Here is a 27,637-nt window from a genome sequence, read left to right as displayed (position 1 = left end):
GCGCGCTCGCACAGTCAATGCGCTTTAATGGAGACGATGTGCTCACTTCGGTGCGGCATAAATGATAAATTATTCATTTGCTTCAACATCAGGCGGCCACTGTTATTACCAAGCAGCGCTTGGCCATCATTTACACATGCAAATGAAATGGCTCCCACTTTTTAACAAACTGGCCCAACACAGTCAAGCCCACGTATTGGCCAATCAGTTCAGTTTGGTTTTCACCATTATATCGCATACAGACAGAAAGGGAGGAGCTAAAGAGATTGCATTGCGGCGTGGGCGTGAATAGCCACCAATGGAATTACTGGTGTTGTCTTTTCATTCCCAACTTCAGGGCTGTAAATAACTGTCAAGGTTTTGCAACCAAGTATTCAAACGTGCAAGTTTGATTTATGATTATGAATTGAATTTGTCCAATTACTTTTGGTGTGAAGATAAAAGCTGAAAGTATGCATCTTGTTCATTACAAATCCATTGTGCTGGTGCTCAGAGCCCAAAAGGATGAGAATTGTGTTGTCCCAAGGCAGATCTGACTGTAATTAGTAAAAAAAAACAAAAAAAAACGCTGCTTTGAAATGGGAAAGATCCAAAGAGGACAAAGAACACTTAACAAAACTCATTTTGCATTTCAAAAGCAGGAAGTGAAGTACGAGGGGAAAACTGCTTCTCCATGTGAATCCCAAGTGATCAGCTTCATTTGGAATCACTAAATCCTGTTGCAGGGCTGACTGGGCGACATCATACCATCCAATAAACCAATACAGTCACAATATAATAGCAACTGAAAATTTTTTGAAATGCTCGATAATTGAAATTTAATGTGTGATTTTTTTTTTTCCAGGTCTTATGTATTTTTCAACAAAATGGAAGAATGCACTTTATGTGTTAGAATATTTTACAAGATCACAATATTGTGAATGCAATTAATTGTTCAGTTTTGATTAGGTCTGTAACAATATTCTTAAAACTGATTATTCTACCATTATTACATTCAGATAGAATTTTGTTTTCCTTTCCTATTTGCTCAACTTGACGCCAATCTGATCGGCTGTACCCGGATTGCACCATATTTAGCAGTTTATGCAAAATCTGCGATCGGCTGTAATGCCTTAATTTGCCCGATCAATCAACAACGTCATTGTTAGTATCTGTGAAACAAGACATTACATGCTAAGTTTTTTTGAAGAATTTCGGGGGTTCCTTGTTATATTTTTCAGATGTGTTTCATTTGTTTTCACTATTCGTGGCCAGTCCCCATCTCTCAAGAATGGTGGCCGTTGACTAAAGTAAATATAAAAGTTTGGTTATCATTGTATTTTCAAACTCATCGATCGCTTATCGGCCAAAAAAAATCCTAATTGCGCGTAAAGTCTACTATTTACTAATCATTGTTGTTTATTTGGTATTCTGTCGTAATTTAATAGGTACGTTTTAAGTAAAGTAAGGCTTTAGTCATTTTCAAGTTAATAGTTTCAAAAGATAATTCAATCATTAAAATAGTTGCCAATTAATTTGATAACTGATTAGTTGCTGATGTCATAAAGTGGAGGGTAGAGGACCCAGATGCAGGGAAATAGGGCGAGGAGGCAGAGGTGCAATTAAAAACGGAATTTAATTAAACAAAACAAGGAGGTAAAGAAGGATCTGGCTGAGAAAAACAACATCCAAAAAACAAGCAAGGCAAAACGTGGGGGGAACTTCGAGGCAAAAACGGGCAGCATGACGTGAGAGAAAACAACAATGAATCAACACGGACCGAGGGGAGACAAGATACTAAATACACACACATACACACACCCACTAATTAACAATTAGACACAGCTGGGCAAGACAAGTGGCAGAGGATGCTGATTGGCTGACACATGTGGAACGCAGTAAAACACAGGTGGACATGACAATGCTTGACAAGACGAGGAGGGCACACAAGGACAACATTGCAAAACAGATCATGACTGAACTTAAAGAAAAACGAGGACAAAATCAAAGTAAACCAAAATTGAACCTAAGCCATGACAAAAGTAACAAAATCAACAAACCTAACACAAACCACGACAGTTGATCAATCGATTAATATGGACACTTTGAGCTCTAATCATAATCCGGCATATTTCCTAAATGTTGCATTTTTTTTTCTTGCTACCGATCAATGTGAGCCAGTGAAGCATCCTGTACTTCTGCAAGCAGGACCCGAAGGGCTTGTTGGATTTGTGGCACGTTTGCAACGAACCTTGAATCGAACCGTTCTGCTCGGTGCAACCCAAGCTCTGAGCTTGCATTTTCCGATACGCGAAATGATCCTATGGAGCGCGACGCAGACGGAAGACAGTATTGTATTGATGACTTCTGCCGTTGAAGACGTCTTTGCACAGTCTTCCAATCGCCTCCACCGGCCCTCACGTGAAACGCTGCCGGGGCATTGGCATGCAGGCTCCGTCTGATCCAATGCAGAAGAAGCCCAGAGAGGAAACGTCCCTATTTGGATTTTAGTGTTAATTTCATCAGCAAAAACTAAATTTCGTCAATACACATTTTTTACCGGAATAAAACTCGACTAGACTAGATTAAAACCTCATTAATAAATAAAAATAACTGGGACTAAATCAAATAAGACGAGATGAAAATGTACTTCACTTCATAAAAACTGGACTAAAACTATGGACATTTTAATTCATGAACAAAAACGAGACGGAAATTATATGATTTTGTAAGATCTTGTCTCTGCAAATCTGTCACATCTCTGAAACACAGTGAGGGGTTTAAGAAAAATGTAGTTATAAGTTAGCAATCCAACGGCTATATCGTTCCAACAATAATAATGTGACTGCAAACTAATGCTGGCTAACTTGTTAGCTCGTACCATGGTGCCACAATAGCCACTGTAATTATGTGTGAAGTCGTTTTTCAGCAAAAAGTTGATAATTTGTTGTGAAATAATTTTAGAGTGGTTGGTTGTCCTGACTAAAACTAGAGTAAAATGTTGACAGTTTTTGTTGACTAAAACTAGATGAATAAAATGACGTTTTCTTGGACTAAAATAAAACCAAAATTCTAGATTTATAGTCGACTAAAAATTGACTAATTAAAAATGGGACGAGGTTCACTAACAGTGATAAAAACTAACAAGTGTATTTGGACTAAAACTAAGACTAAATTTAAAAATAGCAGACAAAATTAACACTACGAGATTTCAACGTTAACCAGTGTTGGTGGTGTTGCTACTCTTATTAGTTCTGATCTTCTTCCTTTCCTCCCCATCTCTTGCCCCTCCAAAGCTCGCCCCCATACGCTCGCCTAATTATTGACGTGTGCATGCTCACAACTGACTGCAGTGCACGGCGACACAGGTGCGCGACAAAACACACAAGCAACGCACGGAATGTTACCTGCGTGCAAACAATAAGGCGGGCATATTACACAACTGCACAAAACCCCCTGTGGAGATGTTCCCTACCCCCGACACCCCACATGCTGCGTCCTCTCCTCACAGCTTCACAGGGCGACACCACAAGACACATGTACTCGCGCAGCGCCATTATGGGGACTATTTTAAGGATGTTGGGTCAAAAATATCAAGCGGCTCTCGAGTCAAACTGCCGCATCCTCACGCTATGCACGACGTGACCCCGATGAGGACTAATCAAGGCCGCTATTTTATGTATCAGCGTTAAAAAGCGCACCACAGGGTGGCACAACCCGAGCCTGCACGTGAAACGATTTTTTTGCATTCAAATTGTTGTTTATTTGGGTGAGAATTCAACTAATAATGAGCCAAATGTTATATAACCCGCCACTCTGCGAGACTTCTTCACAATTAGGTTCTAATGAGGAGAGGGATTAAAATGCAAAGAAGCAGCGGGACGGGAGCAACGTGTCATTAAGGGTTCACTTTTCACCTGCATGGTTGGAACAGGACATTTCTATTGTAATGCTACAAGCATGACATATTAAACAGCCAAGGTAAGGTAAGGCATTAATTATTTCCAGGTTTGTTCAAAATCACTCCTTTTCAAACTCTTCATACCAACCGAAAAAATATGTAGCAACATCATGACCAGACTGATAACAACTACTGATACTACTAGCACTTTTGATGAATAGAATTACCCATTCATATATATATATATATATATATATATATATATATATATATATATATATATATATATATATATATATATATATATATATGTACTCATCCATCCCTAAATACACAACAAAGTCTAAGGTCTTCATCCAAAACATACATATTAAGGGTGTAATGTGTAATGGGAAAATATTTTTTGATTTAACCAAACCGAAATGTGACTAATTATTATGAAATGTTCCACCCATGTATGGTATTGCACCCTATGTATCAAGAGCGGTATCAAATTGTCTTTTAATTTGGTACAAATTGGGTTGAAAGCTGCAGGTGAATTTCATTAACTGCAATAGTTTGGGCTTTGAAAACTTTTACATGTTGCTACATGTTCATAAATATGAAAAAAGACAGATCAAATTAAATCATAAGCCTACTTAATCAAGATTTCTTCAATAAAAGAATTCAATATCTTGATACATTGGTTGCGATAATTCAAGGGTGGTTCGATTTTAAAGTGGAATGAATTGGTTAGATTAAGTGGGATTACGATTTGATACAATACAATACGGCTCAGTTGGAGAAAGTATGATGCAATGATTTTCTTATTTTGCAGACATAAGAGTAAACGTATCATTACTGTAAATGTGGCACTTCAAATATAAAGCAAAGACGACTGGATACGCATTACGTACATTAAATGTATTAAATGTATGAAAGTGGAAAAAATTTTCGATTCAAATCCATTTTTTCATACTGTTTTGATCCCATCTCAATTTAATTGCCAGAATGTAACTTTTGCTTGTTTGTGCCAGTCACTACTCGTCACTGGCATCGATTGATGAAAAAAGATTATTTATCGTAAGTAAATTTAGTAATTTCCGGACCATTTAAGTGAAATTGGGCAATCTTCCGCAGCGCACCTGATGATCTCTCATTGCACAGTTGATAGAGGAGCAAATTATGATGAAAAAAATAAACAACCAATGCACATTGCCACGGCGACCCGCCAAATATAATTCCCCACCAGGAAGGAAACAATTTGCAACAGCCTCTGACTCTCCTTGACCTATCGGCCATCTACTGCCACTCCATTTGTTTCCTTTCACAAACTCTCAAATACAAACATGCCCTCGTGGACACTCCATTCGGTACACCGGCAAGGGCCAATGTGCTCTCTCATACGAGAGCGTCCTCCTGCAGATTGCCTCGTCTTCTCTCAACTCGACATTTTACCCGTCTGTTCCTTTTCCACCTCATTTGCCGTCACCGCCTGCCCGTACTCGTTGATTTTGCAGCTACAACAAAGGAAATGGCGCATTGGGCTCCTCCACCAGCCGTTATCTGTACTCATGATGTCAGCGTGCCGGTGTGTGCGCGCAAAGAGACGGCAACTCTATAGACGACCATTTCATTGCCTGTTTGTGGAAGTGTGCGTGTGGCACTCAATGCCAATTATTTCATTAGCCACTGACAAATTTCTCCTCCTTCCACCACCACCCCTACATACATGTTTAAAAGACACACACACAAGATGCCAGCTCAGCAACCAGTCAAAGTCTATCAATTAGGGAGGCAATTTGCGCCCAAAAAAAAAAAGTGCTTCTACCTGAGCCAAAAAGCAAGCGGGTGTGTGGTTCTGCTCCGTTAACCATCCGGGCACAGTTGCTTCTCGACTTCTGATGTCAGCGCAGCACACTTAAATGACTGCCATGTGTGACAAGCCAATGACAGCCTGTTTTATATTTGCACGTCACGCCATACAGGAAGTTGACAGACTTTGCACACCATGTCACAATTTTGTCACAATTCTCACATTTGAACATAATTAAAGTGGCTTCTAAAAATAATTAATGCAAAGATGATTTCTAGTGCAATGTTCTTGATATTTACAGTACTTGTTTATCTTGAGCAGACAGTTGACAATAAAGCAGTGGGGTTTGTAGTAGGGGTGTGCCAAAAAATCGATTCATAAAAGAATCAAGATTCTCATTTATTAATCGAATCGAATCGATATTAATATCCAAAAATTGATTTTATTTAAATTAGAAATGAAGATGACGGGGAAAAGGCAGTTGTAGCCCACATGCTGTTTTTGTGAAAAAGGCACTTACAATACAAAATGAATAAATGTTTAAACAAAAAAAAGAAACTTTAATATCTCTATTTGTCATTTTGTCTTGCAAAGCAGACTGGAGTAGATCATGATAATGTTGTACATATCTGTAAATTGAAGTAGAAATCATTTGTCAATCAAATAATTTTGAATCGAAAATCGTTTGAATCGAGAATCGAAAATTGATTCTGAATCGAATCGTAGACCCAAAAATCATAATCGAATCGAATCATGAGACAGTCAAAGGTTCCCAGCCATAGTTCGTTGTGGTCGTAGTAGTTGACTTGTCATGTTTAACGGAACATATGGTGTTCCACAAGGTTCAATTCTAGGGCCTCTGCTGTTGCCATTGTATCTGCTGACCCTGGCTTTTGAAAGTGCTCTATAAATATAGACTGTGTCCATATGTACCCCCTTATCCCCCAACACCTCATTCGTTATAAACTGTACTCACTCTGGTAATTGGACATCCAGCTGACTTATTCCTCCTCATCGCATATCACATGACCACTGAACATGTCATGACACAGAGGCATATAAATCTCTATTTATTGTGAATAAAAACGTTTTAAAACTGTATTTTATTTCCTTTGTTGTACACATTTTCAACCAAAACAAAATATGTCCCTATTATATAGTTAATGTATCGCTTTGAATCATACATGCGACAGTTTTGTTTTGTTTTTTTCCCCCACACCCGCAATGCATTGTGTTCCATAGCGATCGGCTGCCTGACTATCGATGCTTACTACAAAGTGCATTGTGGGTAAATTTGAGTGCGTTACATTTCTTTTTTCTTTTGGACATTCAGACACCCCTACGAAATGGCATGACCACATACTAGTGCACTATATGGAGAGTAGTGTGCACTTGAGTTGAGTTCAGTGATGGAAGTCAGCATCCTAAGTGCACGATATTGCAATGCCAATTCTAGTCCAGCACAGCTAGCAAAAACTAAAGGAAGACTTCCTTAAACTGCATGGAGATGCGTAGTACAAGAAGACAACACTTTCTGAATTCGAGAGAGTCAGATTGGCTACTCTTGCCCTTCATTTTGTTCACCAGTAAACCCTAAACCTATGTCTTCATTTTTTATTTATTTATTTATTTATTTATTTATTTATTTATTTATTTATTTTTGTGGCGGCTTAACCCTGAGTCCCTCCCGGATGACCGAGCTTCAGTTTTTGATCACGTGTCTCTATTGTTGATATGGTTGCTGGTGCATGTTTTCTGTCAATCTTTGCGTTCCTCGAAGAAAACGTCTCGCATACTGTATGTGCTTTCCACAAGCGCTGCTCACTGTCAGCCCGTTTGATCGTCGGTGATTTTGCAACACACTGATGCAAACAAAACGTGCAAGGCAGGCAGTTCGGCTGTGGATGTCAACGCTCAATTAACATGCACGGGGGTGTTTCCAGGCCATGGCTTGGGTGTGTGATTGAAGTGTATGCAAAGTCACAGTGTACAGTAGCACCCAAAGGCCCTTTGTACAACATTTGATCTAAGCAAGTATTTTCCCTTTCCCCGAATCCCACAAGCCTGATTTCCTTTCAACTCATTGGATGTGGTATTATCGTCGAGCTTAGGTGGCGCCGCACCAGGTATAATTTCTTGTCTGTTCAGCAAGGCAAATGTGCCACGCCGGCATATTTCCTTTGCTGAATACATGTGATTATTAAAATCAAATGATTTTTTTTCTTTTTTTACCCTCCCGTCCCTACTTTTTGTGCGTGCTTCAAACACCCTATCTAAAATCATCGGCTTCATAGCCTCATTGTGAATTTCTGGGTGATAATAAGCGCTGAAATATGGATGGAGAAGCAGCAGACGTGTCGCTGCAGAGTTGGCAAAAGGAAGTTTGCTGATTTGAAAGGGGGAGGGAAAAAATCTGAGACGGGTCACATCGATGCATAGCAAAAAGAAATAAAGTGCATTACTTCTCAGATGATGAGAAAACTCTGAGAGGCCCAAGCTGTTTATAGCCGTCATAAATTTGTGTGTTTACAGTATATAATGCATGCATTACTTCTAAGTGAGGACCAGACTTTTTTTTTTTTTTCTTCATTCGACTGTAAAGACGATGCAGCAAAATAAGGAAGCTTTTTGTATTCATGAGTTTGCTTTAAATAGTCCCCGCAGGGACAAAAATGAAGTCCGTCTGCCCCGTGTGGAACGGACCATGATGATGATGAAGAAACAACATCCCAAGCTGTTTTTCATCCTTTGTCATTTATCCCAAGTCAAGTCAAATCATAAAAGCAAACAATTAACTATAAGTCGAAAAGCTAGTTCCTTCATAACTGTTGCTATAGTTACTACTAATAGCATTTGGATGGCACAAGTATTAATTTAAGATTAGGTTCACTGTTGTAATTGAAGTTCATCATACTTAAATCATATTTAGGACCATAAGGGGAAACATAATAGGAACACTTCTCAGTATGAAGCAGTGCAGCTCTACAAACACAATCGACATTTCAAAACTAATAGTTCTCATTAAAAAAAGTCTTATGTGCATTGGATCGCATTGGATTAGACACCTCAGCTGTACCTAATCATGTGTCCTGTGGGTGTCTGGCTGCTAACTAACACTATTATGAGTTATAAGGCAATTTCCTTTGCCATAAATACATAAATCTCAGCAAAACAGCAACAAAATGCCTTTTATTGGTCCCTTTTCTTGGATTAAAAAAAAACATGCTGTATATAAATGTGGTTAATTAGTTTGAGAACCTACAAAAATACAAGCCTACAAGAAGATAGAGTGTTTGAATATTTGTTGTTTTTGTGCAATAGCATATTACAGCACTGTGTTTTAGGTAGAGGTGTGCTCTCTCAAAAAAAAAAAATAAAATCGATAGGGGAATATATCGCTGCAGGCCTCTTTACACTACACATATCAATACTGAGGCGTCAGAATCAATATGAATTGATATGTTTCCCAGTGTGTCTCTGAAAGCTTCTCCTTGCTGTGCAGTGTGCACACATTTCAACCGGACACAGCGCTGGCGGTACACAGGAAGCACTGCTAACATTATATGAAAAAAAAAAAAAAAAAAAAAAAAAGTCACCCAGGATAAGAAGATAATTTGGGTATATATCCGTTTTCATAAAAATTCATGTACAGGTCAAAATGTCAAAATATTTATTGGGATACGCACATATCGCAATATCAATCGTGATGAGCATACGTACGACATCATAATAACGTACATATAAGTACGATATCATGACGTTGTTGGCAATAGATCACAGGTACTACCTTTTAATACACTTCATAAGACAAGCGATGTCGTTATTACGCCGTCATTATTCCCGCAACATGATCGATTCCATTTTGACATTCTGTCAATGATAGGCTGCGCTGGTGCGGACAAATGAATTGCGCAGCGCATGACTAACAGCCATGTCGCCACCTTCCCCTTCGCTCTACGTGCTGGCATTAGACAATAAATGAATCCCCCGCCTTCTTATGACCCATCATGTTATAGCTTGTCCTTTACACTGGGATAAATCCATTTTCTATCGCCCAGAAAGCAATTGGAAACCCGCAAGCAATTTATTCAAGGGTGCAACAAGCTAAGGGGATGTGTCGTGGCGACGCTTTTTCTATTTAGTGATTTTCATTACTTGCCATTCGCTTCTAATTCATTTTCTATTGGTACGCAAGAACTGAATAAGTGGCAACAAAAGGCAGGAATAAAGATTGGGAGATCTTGTTTAGCAGCAAGATATCCCCAGAAAGAAAACAATGATCTTTATGAAATTGCTTTAGACACAACCTGACAGGCGAGACAAAGCAAGTGGCTCGGCTTGTTTGAATCGATGAAGCTTCCATTAGTTTTCTAAAGAAGAAACATGCGATTTCTCTCTGCGGCGCACCGCAGCATCGGTAATATTACGCCCCATTTTGAGGCCAAGGTGAGCTCGTGCGCTATCGCCAAGCTAATGTCAGATTAAACCCAGATTTCTGTCAGATGGAAATGTTCCGACACAGCCGATCCATAAAGCATGACCGAGCTTGTTATCACTGACGCCACATTTATGGCACAGGGGCCTTGGGGACCGAGCCTTTCTAAGGACAAAAAAAAAAAAAAGCCCCGTTTCTAAATCCATTCAAATGATTGCGGACTCAAAGACGATCAAACTTCTTAAGTAGCTATCGATTAGCGAGATGAACAGAGACACGGCGATTGATTGACCGCAGGGATGACCTCATCGCTACCTTTGGCACCGCGGGAAAGTGCAAATTGAAAGCGCAGAAGGGTAAGCACACTTCTCACCCGTCATTTCCTCGGGAAGGCGCGGATGGAACACACTCCGGCACTGCGGAATCGATAGTCTGGAGAGTTAGCGCGTGAATAGAGCTGACCGAGTGTCCGTCTCGGTGCCCTTCAATCAGCACTCTGAGCTTATACATCGTGATAAATACCCACGGGGCTTCGGTGGGATTCGGTGGACGTGGTGATGGACGTGCTTGCCGCTGTTGCGAGTATGCACCGAGGAGAGGGAAACTGCTGATCTGAGAGCATCTTTGTCGTCTCGCTTGTTGACAAGCAGATAGACAAATGGCTTAACTAAGTCTCTAAAACTGCTGGCCCAACGTCTCCTCTTACTCTGCATGTGCATATCATCCCACAGCTTGCTCCCCCTAACCCACTCACAATCTATACTGACTACAGCCCATTGGTTGCCTACTGAGGCTTTCATTAAAAATACAGCCACAGTTATTAAAATCACTCCATGGAATTCCTAACATCCTCAATGCAAATGGAAGTTGAAACCAATCCAGCACTACCGCAATCTGTATTACCCGTCTGTTACCCGTTGTATGTACACAGTAAATTCTGTATTGTAAATTTGAGTAAATTGGACTATTAAGGACGGCACGGTGACTGGCACGTTCGCCTCCCATTGCTGAGGACGCAAGATCGAGTCCGGGCTCCAGCCTAACTGGGTGGAGTTTGCATGTTCTCCCCGTGCCTGCGTGGGTCTCCTCCGGGTACTCCGGTCTCCTCCCACATTTCAAAAACATGCATGGCAGGTTAATTGAGCGCTCTGAATTGTCCCTGGGTGTGCTTGTGAGTGTGAGTGGTTGTTCGTCTGTGTGCCCTGCGATTGGCTGGCAACTAGTTCAGGATGCACCGCACCTACTGCCCGAAGTCAGCTGGGATAGGCTCCAGCACCCCCACAACCCTTGTGAGGAGTAAGCGGTTAAGAAAATGGACAGATGGATTGACTATAGGGACCAAATAGACTCTGTTTAGACTAAACTAAGATTTACACTGGGAAGATAGTAAAATAAAACATTGAAAAAATAAACTTACTCAAGTGTTGAGGAACGAACTCACAACCTTCATCTCGGGAGACTGCCATATTACCACCTGAGCTATGCCCCTCCTACTGCTTGCTTTTCTCCAATTTGGTCTCTTTGAGAGGAAGATTCCATGCAATCATGGAATCAGCTGCAGCTGACACGAGCGGTATACAAGCAGAAAGCAGAGTAGATTGGCTGTCTCTCAAGCTGAACGTCGTGAGTTCGTTCCTACCTTGAGTCACTTTTTTTTTTTTCAAATTCTTTATTTTACTCTCTTCCAAGTGTAAATATTACTCTAAAACCGAGTCTATTTAGTCCCACTCTAAATGGAGTCAAATTTACTCTACAGATTTTATCGTGTAATTGAGTGAGTCAAAGTAAAAGGAGTATCTTAGTCCAGACTGGTTGGACCGTAGGGATTTGCACACAACGCTTCATCGGTGTAAGGGTGGGAATGAAGGGTGCAAGGTCGACGTCTTCTTCCTGACATCACAACTCGCATAGGCCGATGAGTCAAAACGGGCTCCTCACAGCCAGCCAGCTTTTCATTAGCGCCAAACGCAACCCCCCCAAACGCGTCATCTTTTATTTTCCCACCGCGCTGCCAAAACACAATCAATAGGACTTTAGGAAAACAGGGTGCAATAGTGCACACTTTTTACTGTCCCACAATCAATACGGCGAGTGAAATACAGACCCATGAGCGTATACTAGAGCGTCCATAGGGTCACGACACAAGGAGGTCATTTGAAGGTTTGATTACCTTGAAAACGCCGCCACAGGTCTCTGCCGTGACTCGGATCGAGGAATCCAATCGTATTCATTAACAAGCGCTTTAAGTCATAAATCAATTAAGTGATTGATGCATGCGTTTTTGCCCTTAGAGATTCCAGCTGATACCGCCCATTAGAGATCACTGATGCTCGTTGAAACGGCCCAGGGAACGCCGACGTCGTGACGAAGTCGACATCGCGGGAGATTTGTCGAGGCCTCCACGTTTGCTTGTGTATGCCAAAGGAGTATTACTGCGCCATTAAATACAAGCGCATTATCCTTCCGTCTCTGGAGCCTGCGAATGTGCTTCAAGGCTGAGATCTCTTAAAAAAAAAAAAAAAAAATTCTTTTTTTTCTACAGATGAATAATAGATGCCTAAAAAGGGAAGAACGACTTTTAATGACTGACGCTGCTGCTGCTCAAACATCTTTGAGTCGGAATGCTGCAGTTTGCACTTGACTGCAATTGAGTACTTTTATCCTCCTCGTGCGTTGAAGGAAAGTAATCAACACTGTTGTTGATGGAGATTCACTGGCAAACTGAATCTGTCAATACAACTGCAAATGGACAGTAAGATGTAACGATATCTCAACATCACAATACGATATGAAGGTCACGATAGAATAATGAATACAATATTGTGGGGAGGTTGGCGATCCAAAAAATGGTCACAATATTGTAAAAAAAATGAGCTCATACTAACAAAAAGACAATATTGTGCTTTTGTACATTACAGCACTGCTTATAAACAACCTACAATCTCTAAAACACTTAATATTGAGGCACTTGCTGATGCAAGCTAGGGATGTAACCATAACCAAGCGTCATGATACGATATCACGATATGAAGCTCACGATACTGTGGGAAGGTTGCTGATATTTAAAAAAAGGCCACAATATTGTAAAAGGATATTAAAAAAATGGTTCATACTAAAAAAGCCCAATATTGTGCTTTTGTACATAAGAGCAATGCTATTATTATTATTATTATTATTATTATTATTATTATTATTATTACTATTATTATTATTGTTATGTTAATGCACACACACATTGAGTTCCTCCACATATGGACTTGCGTCACAGGCATATTATGTCCCCCTTCATCTGACCATTGGCGTGGATTTTAAACAGAGAAGGGCCAAAACATCCCTAATGAAAATTAAATTGCACTAAAAAACTAGCCACGAGAGGGTGCTAGGACTGCACAAATGGAAATCAACTTGACTTTTTTTTAACAGATGTGTTGCATTTAAATATCGTGAACATGACAACGATGATATTGTGGCAGTTTTAATATCGCAATATGACAATATCGCGCTTATCGTTACATCCCTAACGCAAGCACACATTGGGTTCTTCCATGTATTCACCCGGTTCTCAATATTATGTGCCTCTTCATATGACTATTAGCGTGGATTTTAAAGGCCAAAACATGTCTTGTGAAAATTAAACTGCACTAAAAATTATCCACCAGAGGGTGCTAGAACTGCACAAATGAATATCAACCTGACTTTTTAACAGATGTGCAGCTTTTAATATCATGACATGAGGACAATATATTTTGGCAGTTTTATTATCGCGATATTGCCATCCCTAATAGATACTGGAGTACCACTTCAACTTTACAGCCTTCAAAAGTGACAATATGGAAATCTGCTACACTACACTGGAAGCAAATTGGCAGAAGTTTTAGGAAAAGCGAAAATAGTGAGTTTATTTTACAGATGAATGATATTTGAAGAAGCATGCAGTTCACTTCTAATCCACACTAATCTGTTCGGCCCCACAAACTTGTAAATTCAAAACGCCACACACTAAGTACGCCCCCCCCCCCCCCCCCCCCCCCCCCCCCCCCATCTGTTTCCAGGTCCCTGATTGGTCTGCTACCATTTCTCAGTGTTGTTTATCTTTGAAAGATTTCAAGTCAAGTCAAAATAAGATGTCCTTCACTCACTGGATTTAATGAAGAGAATCCCCAGCAAACCTGCGGCAGACGACTTTCTCAGCTCAGTTTTAGTAAAAGCCCCAAAGCAGCTCCGCACTTCAAAGCCAGGAGTTTTTTTTTGCAAAAATGGTGTCTGCTCCAATGAGAAGTTGAATGCGAGTTCAGCCACGCATCGTTTCTCCTTCAATCATAAAGCATTTCCCGCCACTCCACATCCTCCACCTGCTCCACTAGCAAAGAGGTTCGCAGTCTGCTTGACACCTGCAGTTATTGATCCTAAAAACCACAAGGTTAGGTGTAATGGTCCACAGCGACAGAGAGATGTGTATTCATACACTGCAGCTGACACCAGGCAACCCGCATCAGTTTTGATTTAGCGCGTAAGGAGAAAAGCACGGGCCTGTGAATTCTCTTGGAAAAAAAAAAGATGGAAAAATGGATGGGAGCGACTGTGTGGTGTGGCAGTTCTGCTCAGAGCCTCAGGCAGATTTGGGTCAAGCAGTGTAAAAGGCTTTGTGTCACACACGTAAATATGGCCCCTGAAAGAAAGGGAGGGCTTCAAGAAGGTAGTTGAGTCAAAGACATGTTTAGAGTAATGATGTGCCATGAAGTGTTAAGGTGAGAGGTGGGAACTTCCGTTGTTACGTCGACCTCTTGTTGACAGATGCCCACCTTACGGTAACTGCATTATGCCGTAAAGCCTAAAAAAAATACACGGATTGAGAAGAACTGTCTTGAGTTGATTATTTTGACTAATCAAATTGGGTTTAAAATCGAATTTGGGCAAAGCTGGCCAAAACTGAAATTACTGTTGTTTTTTTAAACCACAGCCATACTGGTAGCTTTAACTCATCAGTACGGGTCGTTTTTAGCCCTTGGATCAAGATCTTCACTCAACATGCTGGGTCAAATCCTCAACCCAAAAATGCGCTAACCCAACATTGGCCAGTGCTGGGTTAGCTATTTCAACCAATTTGGGTTACTTTTGACTCAGCAGTTTTAAAAATGCACTTGATAGGATGTCTAGCTAATGTGACTGTAAAAGGTATTTGCCATTTAAAAGGCACTTATAGTAACTCATTCACTCCCAGCCATTTTCACTGAAGCAACCCCCTTCACTCCCAGTTATTTTACTGGATTTTGACTGATTTTGCAGTCCGAGGATATTGTGTTCTATCGCTATAAAACATGGAAACTACCAAAAGAAAGATTAGAGTCTCTTCTTTCATCAGGAAAAAAAAAGTATGTTTCTATCTATTTCCGTTTTGCAGCAACTTGCATTAGAATATAGCTAAGTTGCATCATTATTCACAAATCTGTTTAAAACTCTGGAGAAAAGAGCATTTTGCAACATGGCCCTGGTTGATCTTTTATATATCTGCTGCCACCTGCTGGCCGTTTTTGTAATAACTACCATTGCTTCAAGCATTTTCTTCAGTACAGATGCTGCATCAAAGCCTTCTATGTGCTCTAGCATAAAAACAAAAAACGTATAAATACATCTTTGGGAGCATGGTAATATAAAAGAGAACGTAATTATACATTTTTGGGAGCAAATGAGTTAACCTCAATTTTAAAACCTACGTTTTGCACTAAAATTATTCTGAGCTGGGGACTACTTCCTTTACTTGATCCCATGTCTAGATTAATCAGACGTTTCTCCTGGCAGGCCCGCTATTGCCTTGTGACAAATAACACACCACTGAGAAGCTAAATTACATTAGCTCCATTGCTTGAATTATTGAAGTGGACAATGTGAGAGGCTCATGACTCGTACGCTCATCCCAATTCCCGATGCAGATCCTCCTCGCAGATCTCTAGCAGAGTCTCGCGTCTAAAAATATGCGCGTGTTGAACAGGGTGTCAACAAATATACAGATGGCCAATCTGTGACATGCTAAAATGAGGCTAAAAACAAGTCTGTCTTTCTGTAAATGGATTCCAGGGCAGCCCTTCTGTTTCTTCCATGTGCATGGGCGTTCTGAACCGCCCCCCAAATGCCCTCACTTTGAATTCCCGCCTCTCAGTTGGTTCTATGAGGCCTTGCTTTTGACCTCGTTCATTCTTTGAGTCGCGAGGACAGCACGCCGCACGCAAGCAAGTGTTAAATTATACCATGCAACAACATAGTTACAAGCTATTCAATGTCAAGCTTGAAAACAAAAGCGGAATATCTTACACAACATGACAGTACTGAAGGTCAAAATATAAAGTCAACATTGCTGACGAGTCTAAGGATGCTTCCTCACATTACAGTAGCTCGGAGCGATGAGTTTGTCATACTCGGAGGTGGCCACATGATGCTCTCTTGACCCCAAGCATGTCATAATACATTAAGACGTCCAAAGGGAGGCTTTGGAGGCATGTGCCATCACAAAATCCTCAACTTCATTTTGTCTTCCATTTTGGCTTAAGTACAAGGTTGGATGGTCTCCAACTACGCGGTAGTCATGGAGTCCAACGCGGGAGGGTCTCTGACCTGAATATTTGCTCAGGGACGAGAGCATGCTAAGACTGTTCCATGCCACTCGGCCGACACCGACCGGCACACTGGCCAGGAGTGTCAGAAAGGCTCTGTTTGCCCCGAGCTCTTCAATTGGGGAATATGAACTGCTTTATATTTGCTGCCAAGTTCATCAAGTACAGCGAGCATTTGACTTTCATCAGGAAAAGGAGCTTTAAATGTACTCCCATCCCCGAGAGATTAGCCGGCTTTGCACCACACAGCAGAACAGGCCTTTCGTTTTTGCGGCCGCCACATTGAAGCAATAAAAATAATGAAATCAATCAAATCCTATCAATCCATTATCAGCCATCAAATGAGCCGATCGACAGTGCAGCATGTCTGCGGGCAGTGTCACCCGTGCAGCATGGATGCGATTATGGCTTTTCGAAACAGCTGGGAGGAAGAGGAGGGGTGCGAATGATGTTGGCGATGATCTTAATTGCAATTCAGCCTTGTTGCAGTGTCAGAAGGGCGGACAACAGAAGGCAACATTAGCGTGGCTTGACCTGCATGTTACCCTAAAGCTAGACTCTAGTGCCATCTATTGAGAAGGCTTCCAACAAAGCAGTGTGTGGCTGTTTAAAATCACTTCTTTTTATGCCTATGTTGGAATTTACTCATTGTGTTTTAACATCATGCGTGTGATTTAAAAAAAAATAAAAAATGTTGCTCTCGTGAACCTCGGACGACGAGATTTTGTTTGCAGCCGTCCCACCGCCCACGGTCACTTTCAGTGGCAACTTCACGGCAGCGCGGAGATGGCACACAAAGCGTGGAGGTCACGGGATTACCTTCTTGGAGCAGACGCGATTGGATGAGGAAGATGAGGAAGCAGCAGATCGCCGCTCCGGTCAGTGCCCACGCAACTCGGAGCAGCTGCATCCTGGCGGAGGGGACGTTGGTGGCGGCGGCGGAGCGCGGGGTTGGAGATGCAGGAGGAGAGGGTGGGGGTCCAAACTCACAAAATCACACTGTCTTGTAATGCACCATGCATCATGTGCTTAAAAACAAATCAATCCAAAGTGTTAGTCCGAGTGGAGCGTTTAAAAAGCAAAAATGTACGCGCGTCAGCTTTCAGTGCGTCACAGCGACTCCAAAACGGGCTGGATGCCCATCGCCTTTCACTTCTTCGCCACCTCCCGCTCTTCCTCCGAAGCTGTTATGAGTGGCTCCACGGGAGGGGGTCCTTCCAATCTGCCTCCGTCGGCGTCGATGTGCGTTTCCCGCGAGCGCACGGTTCTCCAAGGCGCACAGGTGATGCCCACGGCCGCCGCTCTCCACTGCATGTTAGGTGCGCGTCACCGCCACCACCGCCGCCGCCGCTCAGGCTGAGGCGAACACTAGCCACCAAGTCCCCCTTGCAGCCCCTTTCTCTCTCCTCCTCCGCTTCTCTCTCTCTCTCTCTCTCTCTCTCTCTCTCTCTCTCTCTCTCTCTCTCTCTCTCTCTCTCTCTCTCTCTCTCTCTCCTCACAATGCTGCCGTTACATCTCCCTCCCACCCTCCATCAACTCTCTTCTCTCCACTCCTCCTCGTCTTCCTCCTCCCCTCGCCAATGCGACTTATTTAGACGCGATAAGTATGCCTGTCAGATGCATCTCCTCAATAATCACCGTGTTTGATAAATACTTGGGCAATCACAAGAGTGGCTGGCTTATGTGACAGCTTCTGCCCCACAGCAAAGGCTGCCAAAAAACGCTAATGTACTTGCTGAATATCAGTGCAATATGCATAGAATGTGCTGTAATTATTCCTGTTTTATTTACACTGTCATATAGTTTGCAATATTACGCTCACACTTGACATACATTTGCATATCCTTGGTAATTATATATTGCTATTTTTGCACGTTTATTTCATTACAGATGCAAATACAAATATAGAGTCACTTTTAGTCTACTCCACTCACATTTTGTGGTACCACAACCAAATTCTGATTCCTTAAAGGGGCTGTCTGCCAGATTCACTCATGAAAATGCACTTTTTAAATACAGGATGTACACACTTTAGCTTTCTCTCAGTCTACACATCTGTGTTTTTGCTCATCTTTTGTGGTAATTTCGTCCTAAACCCCCACCTCCCCAGTCCTGTATTTTGCCATTTTGTGTTTGCTTTGTAAACAGCGGGACGTTTCAGTGGAAAGACAGTGTTTGCAACCCTCCAGCCAATCGCAGAGCGGGGGGTGGCGTGTCGCAAACGGGGCCGGGCAAACGTGTCAGCTGCGTGACGTCACTCCCGCGGCAATTTGAAAGCACGCACAGATTTTTTTTTCTTCGCTCACTCATTCACACACTTAAACTTCTGTGAGTGAGTGAGTGAGTGAGTGAGTGAGTGAGTGAGTGAGTGAAAAAAAAAAATTTAGCGCGTGCTTTCAAATTGCCGCGGGAGTGACGTCACACAGCTGACACGTTCGCCCGGCCCCGTTTGCGACACTCCACCCCCCCCCCCCCCCCCCCCCGCTCTGCGATTGGCTGGAGGGTTGTAAATACTGTCTTTCCACTGAAACATCCCGCTGTTTACAAAACAAACACAAAATGGCAAAATACAGGCTGGGGAGGTGGGGGTTTAGGACGAAATTACCACAAAAGATTAACAAAAAGACAGATGTGTAGACTGAGAGAAAGTTAAAGTGTGTACATCCTGTATTTAAAAAGTGCATTTTCCTGAGTGAATCCGGCAGACAGCCCCTTTAACTTTGCATTCAACTATAGTACCAAACAATGACAAAAGGGCAGAGTTCTCAAGCCCAAGTCACACTGGCTGCGGAACGGACGCGGTGCATTTTCCGTACGGCGGACGTACGGACGCCGCAAGGATAGAACGCATTCAAGTCTATGTGTCAATTCACACCAGCTGCACTACGGTGCGTCTGCGGTGCGGAACGATTGCGCCGATGCGGAAGATTTCCGCAAGCGTTCTATTTTTTCCGGACGCCGCATGCGGATTTTCATGAAGCTGAAGAATTTACACGACAGGAAGTCGGGCGTCTCGCATCAAGGTAAAGCCGGTATATTTCAAAATAAAACCGTTTGCGAATTAGTTTTTTTGGTAGGGAAGCTAGCATGATATCAGTCGGACATTTAAGACAAAAAATTAGCTCAGAATAAATGAAACATGACAAAATAACATTATTTAAACACAAAATGTACTTACCCATGATAGAAGTCTCAGAAATAATGTCCAAAAAGCATATCGATGTGACAACAGGCAAGCGTGGCTCTTGTTTACAAAATAGGACTCTATATACTCGGTTGTTATCGCGTGAACTCAATTCTCCTGCGTGAACCCCCGTGATCTTGTGGTCTGGCGGGTGCAGATTTCCGGACACGCAACGAACGTGGTGTGAATTGCGTGGAAGACGTACGGAAAACGCACCGCGTCGTTTCCGCAGCCAGTGTGAATTGGGCTTGAGTTCCAGATACACTGTGTCTTTCTACTGTTTATGCACAAATGATCATTTGTTACACTTTTAAAAATGCTCAGTTAAAAGCAACCCAAAGTGGGTGAAATCGTGCTGGGTCCAACAGGGGCCGAGCCACTGCTGGGTTATTTACAACACCCACCACATCGGGTTGAAGATTTGACCCAGCAGGTGTCAAGACTTTAAATCCAATATTCAACCCAATCAAAAGAATTAACCCAACCTTGGGTAAAAACAACCCAACAATTTTTTAAGTGTGTACAGTTAGGATACAAATTCTATTAACTTTAAAAAGAAAAATAATACAAACTGATATACAACAACAACAACAACAACAACAACATTGCACCACTCAAGAGTCATTATTGGGCTCCAGGGTTATTGTTTGCCCTTCTCCAGGACTAGAATGCAATACAGATGAGTGATATGATTCAATGTAGTCCGGTTCTTACTATTCCAACTCTGGTGGTTGATCTGATCCACCAAGCAATGGGGAGTTTTGCATATTACTAACACTAGTTGTGAATGTTGCTACCAAAATTACTTTGTTAGACTACGAACCAGTAAGGAGTGTAGTGTGGAGCCCAACACCCTGTGTGCACAAATTATTGACCAATATTTCTTTTTTTTAAGACATACGTTAAATACACTATTTAACTCCTTAGCTTGGTTACTACGCCTTTTCCAGGGACCAATGCTGACATGTTAAACGTACAATGAGACACTATTTTTATATCAGAACCTTTAAAACGGCATCATTTCCTGTATCTTCACATTGGCCAAGCTTCTGAGTACTAGAAAAAAAAGCAGCATGCATTTTCATTGCTCAGTTTGTGATCCAAAATGATTCATTACCAACTGAAAACCATTATATATTTAGCTCAAAATTGCTTCTTATTATGGCTAGAAATTCTTAAAAAGCATTTTCAAAAGGATGCGACGAGCGCACCGTGACTAGAGGAGGATCGAATATTGTATAGAGAAAAGCATCCAAATGGAGGCAAACAATAGCTTGCATAATCCTGCCCCTGCAGTGCAAAACAAATACAATTGTTTCCTCATATTTATATCCTTGCATGCTGTTTAAAGCTAAAACAGCACATGCAAATATGCAACAATCACACACACACACTCACAAAACATTTGTAGGTCAGACATTTTTCCACAATAACCCTCTTTCGGGCGCTTACTCGTATGCCCACTTGTGTGCATTTCTAATTGAGGCAGATGACAAGTGATGGCACCACTCACACCACAAAACTGAGCGTATAACCCTCCCCCTGCAGCTCCTAGCACTAATTAGCTGATAACAGTCTCTGCTATCAAGTGCCAAACTGCACGCTTTCAATGCGGTTGCCAGTTCCGCCGCGATTGCAGAGGACCGGTTTAATGCGGGACTTGTGATGCATCCACACATTTGACCTGGACAAGGATTTGGGGTGGGAATTCTGTGCCTGTCAACCAGGATCATATGGACTGAGCATATGCTAGCCCACACCCAGTGGAATAGCTAAATATAGTACATTGACAAGAGTTTGAAAGTTTGGAGCCAATGAGAAAGATTCTCAGGGCCGACATGTTTTGACACCTAACACACGGCAAAAAAAAAAAAAAAAAAGTTACAGCAATTCAAAGTGACACCAGCAGTTTGTGTAAATGAGAGGAAATATTTATAACGCGCCTTCGCCAACACCTAGCGGCAATTAGGCTTCCTCTGTTAAGTTATTCATCAATGTGCAGATTGTCATCACTGCTGGCTTCAGCTGAAAACTGAACCCCATTGTACAGAGCAGAAGTAGATTCTACAGAAAGATTACATAGTCAATTCTGTTGAGAAATTTGACTAGATAGGTACCAAATACTCATTTTTAGAGTAATATTTACTCTTGGAAGAGGGTAAAATAAAGAATTGGAAAAATAATAGAGTCAATTTTACACTCCAGAATTTACTGTGTTTGGAAATATAAGAGGAATAACAGTTTTGGGAGAAAAAGTTGATTGACATGTTCCGGAACACCCAAAGCGCATGCTACAATAGCAAATGTCTTAGCTGATCTTTAATTGTGCTATATACTCGGTTGCAAGAAAAGATATGTTAACCCTTTGGAATGACCTGCATACTCGCTGCATACTAAGAGTAGAACGACTTCAGACGCTAAGGTCGAATCGAACTCGATTACGTCATTGACATTTTTTGGCAACTCGCTGTGCGCACCCCACCGCCCGACTAATTCATTCAATCGCATTTGGACGTTCAGATATTTTTGCAGACAGTCTTGAACTTGTAAATGTATTGTGGCAAACCTGCAGTTGTCTTACGTATATTGTTGCGAGAGTTTTATGAGATCTGACTGTCTGTGAGAGCAAGGCGGTGTCTGAGTGTGACGTCTGATTGATTGAATGGTGGCGTCGGTGGCTGAGGCAACTAGAAGGTGCAAGATGAGCTTGCATTGTACCTGCAGGATGAAGATGAGCCAAACCCGAGACATGAACTGTTCATTTCAACATAAAGTTATTCAGAGATGGGCAACTGGTGGCAAATATTTGAAAATGTTTACTGCTGCTAAACCGTTTTTGTGGCATAATAACAGCATTCACCACTAGATGCAAGACATCAGTCAAGAGCACCTCCAATGCCAAGACAGTACTTCTTTATCAAAGGAGAACGAGCATGTCCTGACCAGAAGCCAGGGCCAAATTAGGTCTAGAAATTGAAAGTAAAGTAAAATAGGATGCATATTATATGTTCAAGCAAGTTTAAGTTTGCTACAAGATGCAATCAGCCATGAAATATTTCAACTAGTGTTGTTCCGATACCGATACTGGTATCGGCAGAGGTGCCGATACTGCATAAAAACAGTGGTATCGGTATCGGTGACTACTCACAAGTAACATGGCGATACCATTAATTCCAACGCTAATATAGAATTTTGGATGCAGCATCTTGTGACTTGCTCGTGCATAACATTCACTGATATATGACATGTTCACTGCATACTGATCTAAGCTATCCTATTGGCCCTTGAATGCTCTGAACCAATGGCAGGACAGCTTTTTCATGTTGAGGAAAAAAAATCTTAAGAATCGGTATGGTATCGGTATCGGCCAATACTGCAAAGAGTATCGGTATCGGGAGCCAAAAAACGGTATCGGAACAACACTAGTTTACAACCTTAGTTGTCACATCAACACTGACCTCAAAAGTACAGAAACAGCAGTTTTTAAAAGTGCACAAGAACCGATGGCAGTTCGTTTGTAGTGCATGAGGAGTTACTAAATTGGTGTTCCAAAAACATGGATGTTTTCAATGCACGTTACTGTAGTGTGCTAACCTTGAATTCTCGCGGTATTTGTTTGAAGTTTGAAGTTTGAAGTTTATTGAACATATGCACATATACACGTATAATTATATAAACACAAAGTTAAAAGTAAAAAAATAAAATAAAATAAAAGAAACATCCAATAAATATCTATGTATATGTTCAAGGGAGTAGGAAGAAGTTGAAAACTTATCCAGTCCTACCCCTTATTCTTCATATCCTATCACTTATTTATAATAAATTACATTTTTAATAAAAGAAAATATAATGCTACTCGTATAAAAAAATAAATTAAAAATAAAAATAAAAATACACTAGTAACACACATATATACAAATTTCATTACACTCATATTAATACATCAAAGAAAAATAAGTAAATGAATAAATCATTTCTACAATCTTCTTAACTCATATCTGATTTAAATAATAATATTGAATTTTACTTTTAAACATTCTTTTAAATTCAACAAGTGAATTACATCTTTTCAGTTCGGTTCCCAAGTTATTCCACAAATTAACTCCTTTAACGGAGACACACCTTTGCTTAATATTTGTTCTTGTTTTGGGTTTTTTGTATACACTTGTACCCCTTATCTCATAAGGACAGTTTCTAATTTCAAACAACTTTTGAGTACTGTGGCAGAGTAGATTATTGTATACTTTATACATTATTTGTGCTATTTTAAACTCAACCAAGTCATAAAATTTCATTGTATTTAATTTAATAAATAGTGGATGTGTTGATTCTGTATATTTTGATCTATTAATAATCCTTATGGCTCTTTTTTGCAATTTAAAAACAGTGTCAGTATTTGTTTTATATGTGTTTCCCCAAATTTCCACACAATAGGTCAAATATGGTAATAATAATGTATTATATAATGTATATAGTGAATTCATGTTCAGGACCTCCTTGGTTTTATAGAGTATCCCTATGATTTTTGACATTTTCCTTTTAACATTTTCTATGTGTGGTTTCCAACATAATTTATCATCAATAACTACTCCAAGGAATTTATTTTCATACACCCTTTCTATTTCAATTAAATTCACCCTAATTTTAACTTGATGAGTGATTGGTCTAGTACCGAAAACTATGAACTTGGTTTTATTTAAATTTAATGATAATTTATTCATATCAAACCAATTTTTTATTGTACTTAATTCATACTCCACAGTAGTCAGAAGCTGCTTCAAGTTGTCTCCAGAACAGTAGAAAGTTGTATCATCCGCAAACAAGACACTCTTGAGTATTTTCGAGACACAACAGATATCATTCATATACAATATAAATAATTTAGGGCCCAGCACAGACCCCTGAGGAACTCCATGAGTAATCTTCAATTGTTTTGAATTTGTATTTTTAAACTGCACATACTGATATCTATCATCCAAATAACTTTTTATCCATTTATATGCTAAGCCTCTTATACCATATTTCACTAATTTATTCATTAATATAGAATGGTCTATGGTGTCAAATGCTTTCTTTAGATCCATAAATATCCCAACAGTAAATTTTTTATTGTCTATGTTGGTAGCTATTGCCTCTACAAGTTCCATGACTGCCATTGAGGTGGTCCGTTTTTCTCTAAAACCGTACTGATATTCACTCAAAATCTTATGTTTCTCAATAAAATTATCCAGTCTATATAAAAATAATTTTTCTAGAATTTTTGAGAACTGTGGCAACAATGATATTGGTCTATAATTACTAAATATATGTCTATCACCACTTTTGTAAATAGGAATTACTTTTGCTATTTTCATTTTTGATGGAAATATACCAGTTTGGAAAGACAAATTACAAATATATGTAAAAGGTTTTACAACATATTCTATAATACTTTTTACCAGTGTCATATCAATATTAAAATAGTCGGTAGACTTTTTATTTTTTAATGTTTTTACAACATTTAATACTTCAATATCATTAACACCATTTAGAAACATAGTGGATGAATTATTTACAACGTACTTATCTATTTCATGTTTATTTCTTGTCTCTGGAATTTCATTTGCCAAATTTCTACCCACATTAACTAAATATTCATTGAAGTTATTGACTATGTCTGAAATTTTATCGATTACACTGTTTTTATCTTTTATAAAATATTCTGGATAATTTATTTTTTTAGATCTATTTTTAATTACATCATTTAGTATTTTCCATATTTCTTGCATATTGTTTTTATTCTGCTCTAGTAATGCATGGTAATGATCTTTCTTCCTTATACGTATAATATTTAATAATTTATTTTTATAGGTCTTATACTTTGTTTCAGATTCCATAGTTCTTGTTTTAAGAAATCTTTTATATAAAATATTTTTCTTTTTACATGCATTTTCTATCCCCTTTGTCATCCATACCTTATTTGGACCTTTATACTTCCTTTTAATTTGAACTATTGGACAGTGTTTATTGTATAAAAAGTTAATTGTTGACTGGAATTCACTATATGCAGTGTTAGGATCGTTTTTTGAATAGACCTCAGACCAGTTATGCTTTTCTAGGTCCAGCTTAAAGGCAGCCATGGACCTAGGTGTTGTTAATCTTTTTTCAATTGTGTAAGTTGACGGCTTCATAATTTTTTTTTCAAAATAATCATGAAGAACTGCAAAGACCGGAAGATGATCACTTATATCATTAATAAGGAGTCCACTTTCTATTTTAAAATCTATTTTATTTATAAATATATTATCTATTAGTGTAGCTGTATCAATTGTTATTCTACTTGGTTTCGTAATGACAGGGAATAAACTGTTACTATACATTATATTTATAAAGTCGGTTGTTTTCTGGTGTCCATTAGGATTTAACAGGTCAATGTTAAAATCACCACACATTATTCGCGTTTTTTTATCATTTGTATAACTAAGAATTTCTGCTAGTTTATCGTTAAATGTGTCAAGACATGACCCAGGTGTCCTATATATACAACTTATAATTACATTTGGTACATTTTTCATGTGTACCTCAATTGTCACACATTCCATTACGTTATCCATGGCAGTTGTCAGATGTTCAACTTTACTACATTTAAAAACCTTATCAACATAAATTGCAACACCTCCTCCTCTTCTGTTTTCCCTATTCATGGTAAACAGTTCATATCCTTCCATCTCAATATCATTTCTTCACTTCACAAACTCCGGAGAACACATCTTGTACCTCTCCCGTTGATTTCCACCGATCTGAACCACTGGTAGTTCTGACCAATCACAGAGCGACATTGTGATTGGGGGCAGTATATGCAACTGTGACGAAACCAGGAAGCCGGGGCTAACAAACAAACCTAACATGGACGAATAGACGCTACAATTAATTCTGTTCTCGTAGAATGACTCACCGTTTCCTTGTTGAATGTTGAACAGTGAGAGGCGCTTCGTGCATTTCTAGCTGGTAAGATGTTCGTGCTTTTCCCCCCTTCGACACCAACGATATGAAAATTTCACCCGTGGCCGTGATTGGTTAAAACAAACCTGTACAATGCCGCATCGTCCAATCAGCTTGAATTATTGTACAGAATGTCCCGCCTTTCGCGAGCAAATTACCATGGAGAGGTATCAGATGGATATTGCGAAGAACTCCCTTGAGTGACGTGCAATATCAATCTGGTTATTGCGAGGTTAGTAGTGTGCGTGTAGTGTCTTGATTGTACAAGTGGCGACTTGTGAGGGGTCACTCGCGATGCAGATGGGACAAACATGAAGGCCAAATATCTGATCTTAATCTAATGCCACACAAACAATTACATATACGTTTGTTTGTTTTGACCCGAAAACAAGAAGATTTGCTGTAGATATCAGCGAACAATTCAGCCAGAAATTCAGGTAAACGCAAATATTTTTCTTGCAACTGTACTACTCTACTACTGTACTACAGACTATAATGTCTCGCAGACCTCCTCCAAGGTTAAGTACAACTTAGTTAGCTATTATAACTATTTCCAGGTCTATGGAGGAAAACAGTTCCATTTGGATTCTCATCCAGATTCTCAACAAAATGTGATGGCTTCTTTGGCCGATGCCACAATCGTCTAACAATTTGACTGCTTAAACAACACACTACACTTTTTCAAAATATGTTCAAAAATATCAAAAAGTATACGTGTTAGTTGAGCAAGTAGTCTGCTAATGCTTGTGCAGTC

The 27,637-nt window shown here is 40.1% G+C and overlaps 1 protein-coding gene across 3 annotated transcripts in view; it reads right to left on the bottom strand.

The window, feature by feature from the left end:
- Positions 1-27,637, bottom strand: part of tafa5a (TAFA chemokine like family member 5a) — a 164,070-nt gene that overhangs the window by 93,070 nt on the left and 43,363 nt on the right. The window contains exon 1 of one of the 3 annotated variants that reach the window (XM_077501173.1): positions 17,538-18,125. The exons of the other annotated variants lie outside the window; for them this stretch is intronic. Within the exon in view, the coding sequence (XP_077357299.1) occupies positions 17,538-17,628 (91 nt within the window). The 5' untranslated portion in view covers positions 17,629-18,125. Of the gene's footprint in view, positions 1-17,537; positions 18,126-27,637 lie in introns of those variants that run through there. 3 annotated transcript variants of the gene reach the window in all.

The sequence above is a fragment of the Festucalex cinctus genome, chromosome 16 (genome assembly GCF_051991245.1).
Source record: "Festucalex cinctus isolate MCC-2025b chromosome 16, RoL_Fcin_1.0, whole genome shotgun sequence".
Lineage (NCBI taxonomy): Eukaryota > Metazoa > Chordata > Actinopteri > Syngnathiformes > Syngnathidae > Festucalex > Festucalex cinctus.
This window is presented reverse-complemented; position numbering and strand designations above follow the sequence as displayed.